This window comes from Typopeltis vanoorti, chromosome 3 (genome assembly GCF_054136105.1).
Source record: "Typopeltis vanoorti isolate ZY-2024b chromosome 3, IOZ_Tvanoo_1.0, whole genome shotgun sequence".
Classification (NCBI taxonomy): domain Eukaryota; kingdom Metazoa; phylum Arthropoda; class Arachnida; order Uropygi; family Thelyphonidae; genus Typopeltis; species Typopeltis vanoorti.
Window position 1 is genome coordinate 139,290,583 of NC_143551.1, and position 10,125 is coordinate 139,300,707.

Here is a 10,125-nt window from a genome sequence, read left to right on the forward strand (position 1 = left end):
TTATTTCTTTCAGTTTTGAGAACAGAAGATACTCCGCTCATTGTTATAATCCGCTTGCAGGCAATTTTTATGACTGGTCATAAACAGCGATATTCCCTTTCCCAAATGTTGAAAGGTTTCGATGTGTGAAAATTAACGATAATTCATGAATAATTCTATGTTTAAAAATACACTGCTTGGTCACTGACATTTGCTATACAGATGTTATTAGGCGTTCTGGGTCTGAGCTTTTCAACATATTCACGAATATTATTCTCCTCAGAATATTTCCACTATAAAATATTTATTCATGAAAAATGCTTAGAAAGCTAAAATGACAAATTCCAGGAGAACTTCTTGCAGAACACTTATTCACCTTCCACAGAACACCAGTGTTCCATAGAACACAGTTTGGAAAACTATGAGTTAGACCATAGAAGTTACACAGGCCATCCCATTTGTCACCTTTGTAGTGCTAGAGGATGTAAGGTCAGGGGTGACTTGAAGTTCTGTATGGGAGGAAACTTGTACAAGATTGTGGTCTGAGTTGCCAAGAGGCAGCTCAGACCACAATCTTGTACAACCATAATATGGATGAGTCTGAAATCTTTTTAAGATTTCAGACTCTCAACCAGCTTGCCCAATATTGTTGGAAAACCAAAGCCAGTTGGAAGTATTAACATTTAGTCAGCTAGGAAAATGACCTCACTATTTGGATAGCTGGATTGCAGAAGAATAAAAATTAGACTTAACATGGACATTTTGTAATTATTTATTTTTCTTTGACCTAACCTGAATATTTTATAATTATTTCAACTTTTTTTTCCTCAGAAGAATTTCATTTTTTTTTTTTTTGTAATATTCTTTTGAAACACAGACATTTTATATATATATATATATATATATATAAGTTAAAATATGGTTCTGAGAGCTGGGTTAGAAATAAAACACTTGACCAAAGACTAGAGACTGCAGATATTAGAGTCCTGAGAAAGATTAGAGGCATGAACAGATGCTACCCAAAGATTTTTCTTTGGGTAGCATCTTCCTTTTAAAAATCAATAGTGGTGGCAATTTTTTCCCATCAGCACAGCAGGATAAAACAACCGTGTAGTGAGTTTTTTCGTGTCCCAAAGTTTTAACAGTAATACTTTCTATGCCCTTGGAATCTACAGTTTTGTTTGAGGGCACATCAAAAGTGAGCGAAACCTTGTCCATGTTCCCTATTTGCGCAAGTTCAAAATTCTCAGAATGCGTTAATGATGAATCGATGAAATTCAATAATTTTTTCCTCATATTCAGCTGGCATCTTTTGTGATATTTTTGTTTTAGTCTGCATACATAGCTGGTTTCTCTTCATGAATCTTAAACGCCATGATGTTGATCCAGTAAAGTTGGCGATCCCTCTGTTAGCGGCTATCACTTTTGCTTGATGAATAATAATTTTTGTAGACACTGAAAGTTCTGCTTTTCTGTGGCCTAAAATCCAAGTATTCAGTTCTGCCTCAAGTTCTGGCCATTTTGCAGTTCCACTTCGTAGGTTATATTTACTGTGAGTTGCTTTTTTCAGATCCTATTCCTGATTCTCCCAAGTTCTTATCGTTTTCTCAGTTGGGGGAGACTAGAAATGCCTCTCTGCAATCCTGTTTTCATGTTCTTTAGCATATGCAATCACACGTAGCTTGTATGCAATATTGTAGCAATGTCGACGTTTTTCAGCCATAATTTGTCAAGAAATTTAGAGAAAATTTAATTGGAGAAATTTATCACTGTTCACAATAACCGCAACAACAATTGGAAAGTTTAAACGAACAGGAACACAGCTATGATCGTCGATGACAACACATGAGCATCCACTGAACTGTACTTAACTGGAATGCTCTCACATACCCGCAGGGAAGCAAGAAAGAAATAGAGTAACTTGAAACAGAGAAAATTTCCAGAAATGAAAGTAAAAAAAAACTGCGTATCTGCGTATAAGACGAACCCTGTTTTTCAGACCTATTTTCAAAGAAAAAAAAAAGCGTTTTATATGCCGGCAAATACGGTAAATGGTTGTCCATTTGCCACCAAACTAGTACTTTTGTCGTCCTAACATCTGGGTGTCAAATCAAAAGCATATAGTTATGCTCACACATAACATAGTGAAAAGATTTTGCCAGCTAGCAAGTAGTTGCAGAATATGAAAAAAATTTCCAATAATTTTTGATTTAATAAAGACAGTTTAACAAGTTTTTTTTTATTATTATTACTTTATGAAAATACAGCAGGTTTTCTTTGAAAGAATGACAGTGCTGCCATGAAAACTTCTTTGATGAATATGGCTGGTTGGCTGAGTGGTTAGCATACTGCTCTCCAACCAACAGGCCGCTGGTTTTAATCCCACAGTAGGCATGGATGTTTGCAATGTCTTTATGTGGGAGATGAATTTCATCACCCAGTGTGAGATCATCGCCCTGCTTATTGGAGGCCTGAAGTGGTTTGAAAAAGTTCCATGTTTGGTCTGGGTTTCAGGGTTTCCAGACTATGTAAAAATAAATTAAAAAAAAAAAGATGCAAAAAATGTATAAAATTGATTTTAAAAAAATCCTTAGCCCACTCATGGTACAGAATGTACTATAGCAGGGGTTGCCAAAATGTGGCTCTTTGACATGTAATGTGCAGCTCATGAAAATAGTGGCTGATCTCCGTTTTGTATCACAATTAATATAACAGGTAAATAAAAAAATTTACAAGCTTTATAATTATTTACTGAGTATAAATCGAGAGCTCACTGGTAAATTTAAATGGTTATTTTAATTCTAGATTTGAGTTAGGATTAAAGAAATTTTGGATCAGCAAGGATTACAGAGTAATTGTGCTGGAGAATCAGTAATTGTACAAGTCGGCTGACACTGTTAGTTTTAATGAGTGTAGCTTGCGATCACGTGATTGTGCCATGAGTGGCTGTGTTCCAAGCAGTGAAAGAAATTAGTGGAGCGTTAGTGTGATACTTAGTGGTGTAGAGTTTGGTTGCATTTCATGTGTTGGAGCTTATTGTTTTTTTTTTTAATTTAATTTTTTAGAAGTATAAAATTTTGTGAAGGAAGATGGCATCTTCAAATTTTAAGAAGCAAAAGTATGGAGATGAAAACATACATTTCTACCAGCAGGAAGATTTTTCATTCACTGTTAAAGGAGGAAAACCTTTGTGTCTTATCTTCTGTGCGTCATTCAGTCATTACAAAGCCAGTAACTTAAAATGCCACTTTGAAACAAATCGCAAAAGCTTTTCGTCTGATTATCCATCTAAATCAGAATAATTATGGTAAAAATAGTTAACTGTGTTAAAATCATCAATAAATAGCCATTGGACAATCTTAACAACATTCAGTAAGGAAGCTGATAGAACGACTGAAGCTAGTTTTATTATATCATGGAATATTGTTCTTTCTAAACTCCCATATTCTGATGGCAAATTTGTTGAGAAGAATGCAGCTGAAGTTGTTGCAGTGCTAAATCCAAATAACAAAACTTAAGTGACTAATAACACAAACACCAATTTCACATCACTCTATAGAGAGGTGTATCTCCCAGATCAGTGCTGATATTGCAGAATGCAAAACGATTTAAAGAATTTCCTTGCATTGTGTCAGCAAAGATGGAGACTCAAGACCTCTACTAGCAGTAAACAGCCTAATAATTGTCTGTCTCTGTCATAAAAATATTATGATATGACTATAATTTTGTTACATGGTATCTGATTAAAATATCTAATTTTATTAGTTTACATATTTTCCTCCATGTTTTGATCAGATATTTACTAAGACAAATATCATTAAAATATCTGTTTTTACCTCTTTTATTTTTGGCAGTCTCATTTAATGTTAATGAAATGTAAATTTACATATTTTTCTTAGATGTTTTCATAGTTCGTTGCTATATTAAATATGTTGAATTTATTTAAAACAATAATCAGTCAGGATTTGAAAATATTTAGTGTATGTATATATGTACTGTGTGATTTTTGAAACTAATACAAATTAATAGTTTAAAAACTATATACACGAATAAATATTTCTTTTATAAATATTTATAAACATACATGTATTTCTTAATATTTATTGCATTCCAAGTTGCATTTCTGCAAGAATGGGGTCAAAACCTCTACTAGAGTGTATCAAGACACTGTGCTGGAACGTGTGGTATGCTCCTTGAACAGCACCTTGTTTCACACTAGGTAATGAACTCTTCCAGCAAGACTCAGCCCCTGCATACAAGGCGGGGACTACACAACAGTGGTGGAGCGAATGTGTCTGACCCCATATCACTATCTGATTGCCATCTGGAAGTCCCGATCTGAATCCTTTAGACTTTAAATTGTGTATTGGAGCTTGAGAGAGTATCCTGTAAGAAATGACATTCCAGCATCACCAGCCTGAAGGTGAATTTGGAGTGAGCAGTTGCAGCATTCTCATTGGATGTTGTGCAAGCTGCCATTGATATGTGGCCACAGACTTCGGTTTTCATGAAGGCAAAAGGGGGACAATTCAAACATTGAGTGCTGCTATATGCACATTATGCATATGGTTTGTATGTGCTGAAAGTTGTAAATGATTTACTGATAGATTTACTGGTCTATGGCTAGACCAGGTATATTACAAAGTGTAGACAGACATCCTTTGAACCAATACCCAAAGTATCTCTTTCCAAAAATTTCCTAGTAAGATCTGCTGTTCCTGTAGCAAAGCTCACATTAGTCAAGCTGAGAGAAGTTAGGAAATTATGGAGAGGTGTACATCTTAGTAATGTTACCCACTTGCATAGATAAATTTGTTGGAAGTTTTCTCACTTGGTTATACTATAAATTAAAGATGCCAAAATGTTATATTCTTGGTTTCATCCTTTATCCAAATGTAAACAAAGTTTGTGCATGAAGTTACTTCACTACTGGATAACTTGGATAATGACTTCACATCAATTGATTTAGTATCCCATAATGCAACACATATCCTTACAGACATGTAATGTATAATGCTATGTATTATGGGAAGGACCACTTCCAGTCATGAAGTGACTTCATGCACATACTCTGTTTGCTTACACTTGGATAAAGGATGAAACCAAGAATATAATTTCTTGATATCTTTAATTTATGGTATAACCAAATGAAAAACTTTCAACATCTATCTCTAATCCAGAGTATTTTAGTAATAAGGTGTTACACCTTTTGGCTACTTGTATATGGAAATATGACTTATGCATTACTTCAGCCTTGGTGTCACTTCTGGGTCTGGCTCCTACTAATAAGAACTCAATAAAGGTTAAAACCGTTCTGGGTAATGGCCCTTCCCAGAATGCACAGCATTATACATGTCTGTAAGGATATGTGCATTGCATCATGGGATACTAAGGCAATTGATGTGAAGTTATTAGCCTCTATGCACAAGTAGCCCAGTCATAAAGTAACTTCATGTGCAAACTTTGTTTGCTTACACTTGGATAAAGGGTGAAACCAAGAATATAATCTTGGCATCTTTAATTTATAGATAAATCTAGTTTCACCTCTCACATACTCATGAAACATGACATGGATTGGTCATTAGTTTTGATGCCTTATCTTAATTATAACCTTTTTCATTATCTTTTCAAGGTAGTCTAGTGAGGATTCAAAAGGTCATTTTTATAGTCTTCAAAAAATCTTGTCATTTCTGATGCATTATCCTAATAGTGCTGTTGTATGTTGGACAGCATGTAGATGTTTCATATTAAATATTTTTAATTAGTGCATTCCTATTATCTCCCGCTGTCATCTTTGTGTTATTTCTAATTGTAATCGGGCTATTAAATTGTTATTATTCACACACATCTATGTTTGTATCTTTTTATAGTTTGTTCACCAAGTTGAAATAGTGAATTGTAGCTGACCATGCATTAGTTGAGGACTATTTCAGACTAAAGTTAGAGGCTTAATTGAGTGAAACAGTGCAGGGCAAGGATTTAAAAATATTGGCAGAATTTATTTAATTCTTTCAATATTTCATCTCAGTCACGGAGAGATGCTTTCCGGGAGTGCAATATAAAACTTGTAACGCAAAAGGCAACAGAAAACTGATGAAAACATGTGGGTGAAAGACTAGAGTTCTAACTAGATAGGATACCCTCTGTGGGTGTGTTTGGAGATCTTCTTGACTGTAAACTAACTGGGACCTTGAATAAAATACTCTCTCTTCTAAACTTCCTGCAATGGAGCATGGTGGTTTCTTCTCAGCTGATTCTGAGTAGTATCTAAAGCATGGTCTGCAAGACCCGATTGACCATAGTCATGATCATAGATATATTTTTTTGTGTTCTTCTATGCAGATGATGGCTGATCTTCTTGTCTGTCCATAGTAGGCCAACTTGCAGGAACCAGGGAACTATATACACTAGGAAAGAGAAGAGGGAGTTGATCCTTAGTGGAATGGATAAGGATAACTAGCTTCAAATGGGGCTGAAAGCTGTACCCATTCCTAGACACAAAGATGTCTAGGAATGCTAGACTATGCTTATTTTCCTTTTCCATTATATGGATTCTAGGATGTAGACTGTTGAGGTGACAGAGGAAAAAGTCTAATATGTCTGGGCCATGAGACCAAATGTAGAACACATCATCTGCAAATCTTAGATAGAAAGATTGAGAGGAGCTGAGTCAAGAGCTTGTTTTTGAAAATCCTCCATGAAAAAATTGGCAATGGGGAATAAGAGGGGAGGACCCTGTAGTGGTACTTTCTATTTTTATGTAAATTTTGTTCTTCCAAGAGAAATCTTTGAAATTGGTGCAAAGGAAAAGAGATCTGCGATATCAGGAATAAAAACGTTTTTTAAGGTTCTAAGGTGTTATTTAAGGGAATATTGATAAAAAGTGAGATTGTGCCAAAACTGACCAGTATGTCTCTATTACTGGAAATAATTAGATTTTCAGTAAATTTTAAAATGGGTCAAGTTTTTCATGTACAGTGTGGATGAAAGTATGACCAGTAAGGGGCATCACCAGTTTGTGTTGCCTTTGTGTGTGTGTTACAAGTTTTAGATTGTAACCCTTGAAGGTATTTCTGACCGAGGTGAAATATTGGAAGAATCAAATAGTGTTTTTAATATTTCCAAGTATTGTTTCACTCCGTTAAGTCTTCAACATGAGTTCTTCCTATCACTTTTAAGCTTTGACACAGAAAAAGAGTAATCAAAGGCCTTAGTTACATGATTGTTTTTGCACCCAATGCCTTGCCTCTATGAATAGGCTTAGAATTGAAACTATTTTGAGGAAATATGAGACTACCAAAACCATATTACAGTTAAGTATTGAGGTGGGGGGGGGGGATGTGTTTGAATTGCATTTCAAGGCAGAAAATATAGTTGCATTGATATAAATATCAGTAGTTAAAGTTCAGCATAGAAAACATTAATGGGAAAATGAAATGCCAATATTAAAATACAGTTATGTGTTATTTTTCTTATTTCTTAACTTCAATAGCAACATTCAAAGAATGCTCTTTTAATGTAACCCTATGAAGTGGAAACTAGTCTTTTGTTATTTTTGTAATCTCACAGAAAATCATGGTAACCACAGAAATTTGTTTTAGCAACATCATGTTTTTGCTTATTTGTTTTTATACAATATTGATTTCACAATAAGTAATACTTAAATAATCATAAAATTAAATGCATACAATTTTTTTATAGGTATGGTTGATGAATTTGAGCAGAAATGGAACAGAGATAAGATAGCAAATATCCCAAGAAGGGAGCTAATATTACCCCACGAAAAATATAAGGATGATTCATCATATTTCAGAGTGTTTCAGAAATTGTTTGGTTTTACTCCTGATCCTAAATAAAATAATCAGACATTTGCTGGCTACTTCAAGAATGATTTTTGATATAGCAGGGTGCTTTTCCATTTATCTTTAGAGAAATACTGAAAGTGTATCTGCCTTGGTTAATTGACATATATGGTCAGTCCTCACCATTATAGAAATCATGCTATTATAGCATACTCAGTCAGTGTAACAAACCACTGAAAAGTCCTACCCAAATCCTCTTAGCATCAGCCTGTTCCATAGGCAATCCACTATTTAAACCACATTCAACATAAATTGATAAATTTCAGTTAAGATCAGAAATACAAAATTTTACTGATATCTGTAGAAGAGATGATAGATATTGTGTGGATAGTTTGAGTCTCCCATGAGGAGTCCAAAGATTCCTCTGTGAACTGCCTGTAACTAGAAGAGATTTATTTGGTTCCGCGAGTTTACCATAGTTGAGTTGACTTTAGTCATAATTAAATTTCATAGTATCTTACTGAAATATAATATCATTATATTTCATTAGATTAGAGGACAGAACATCAGTATTTGTATGTCCACATCCACATATATGTATATATATTGACATATGTAAATAAACAAACAAATAATTTATTAGTACCAATCTGAAACATATTTAGTTGAAATCAAGCTTCTGGAAATTGTTTATAATGTAAGATAAAGAACTATGTTTTGAAACTGGTTCATTTCTGGAAAGATAATCTGAATAATAATTTTTTTTGTAATCTAGACATGCAAATATACTTATGAAGAAAAGCAGCAGTTCTTTTGTTTTTTTATTCTTGACTGCCATGTAGAAATATACACAAAATATAATAATTTGTGGCAGTCACAGTTATCTGGCAAATGAGGATGTTCTTTGGAAAATTAAATATTACAGTGGCAATAGAAATCTAAAATAACAGAAACAATAAGTTTACAAATGTAGCATTTTGTTCTGAATAAGATGAAGAAAGTGAACAGAACTTTGAAAAAGTAAGTATTGTATTTGGGATCATCTACCCATTTGCTGATATATAGCCAGGTACTGCTTAGCCAATGCATCCAATCAAAATACCAATCTCTCTCTCTGATCAGTTTCATTGATAAATATGACAGCTATTTAGAGTTAAGAACATGAACTTAACTTGTAGCATGCTAAGAACATGCTACAAGTTCTTAACTAAAAGTTAAGAACTTGTAGCATGTTCTTAACTTTTGTTTTTGGTAATTTGAATAGTAATAATTTCAACTTTCCCTGAAAGTTTTCTTTTTTGGGAATGATAAATGAATTTGAAATTTTTATCCCATAAATTATTAATAGAGTTTATTTTGTAAGTTAAAGTTAGTTTACTAAGCTGTTTGTCATTTAATTTTACTAGTAGATAAGCTTACATTTCATTAGGCTTATATGTAGATGAGATTTTACTATTTGCAAATAAGCAAGCAAACACTAACGGTACCATAAGTCCCTCATTATTTATGATTTTTCCTTACCTTGTTATCATAAAATAAATATATAAAAATAACCCCACCTGAAATTATTATTATTAAGAGACACCTCCAGGGAGCCAGAGACTCATCGAGGGAGGCCACATACTACACACACACACCAGCTATCATACTTATACTTGAATTCATTCACATTGCTTGCACTTGCAACATCCAATGGCAGTCCATTCCAGTCACACACTACCCTCTGAGAGAAAAATCTAGCCCTCACACCCTTCTTGGCAGCATTTATTCTCAGCTTCCAAGGATGCTCTCTTGTCCTTTCCCCATCTTCCATAAATTTGAAAAATTCCATCAACTGAAATTCTGGATGACCCTTTCAGAAGTTTGTAAGTCTCAATCATATCACTCCTGTTTCCTAGTGTCTGCAGTCTACAAATTCTCAGTCTGTCTTCATAATCAGTATTCCATAATCCTAATATCATTTTTAACACTCTCCTTTGCACTCTCTCCAATATATCAAACTCACAACGGAAACCAGGAGACCAGACCTGCACACAATAGTCCAAGTGAGTCATATCAAGGCCTTATAAAGAGGCAAAATAACTTCCTTATCTTTACATGTGAATGTTCGTTTCAGCATTGCAATTATCTCTTGAGTTGTATTTGCAGTCTTTGCCACAATACCCTTAAACTTCAACTTCCTATCTACTAACACTCCAACAACCCTGGCCTCATCAGTTTCTTCTAGCTTAATCCCACCAATATAATACGACATTGGATATATAATTATGCCAAAGTGCATGAGTTTGCATTTACTGACATTGAACTGACACCCATTTTCCCATGCCCACAATTCCAGCCTATT

General features: G+C 34.1%; 1 protein-coding gene across 1 annotated transcript in view; it reads left to right on the forward strand.

Annotated features, from left to right (window-relative positions):
- LOC150108603 (HCLS1-associated protein X-1-like) overlaps window positions 1–7,858 on the forward strand; it is a 116,547-nt gene extending 108,689 nt beyond the window's left edge. Inside the window, exon 7 of the mRNA XM_090416053.1 lies at window positions 7,681–7,858. Coding sequence (XP_090272179.1) covers window positions 7,681–7,835 — 155 coding nt within the window. The 3' untranslated portion in view covers window positions 7,836–7,858. The remainder of the gene's footprint in view (window positions 1–7,680) is intronic.
- The last annotated feature ends 2,267 nt before the right edge of the window (window positions 7,859–10,125 follow it).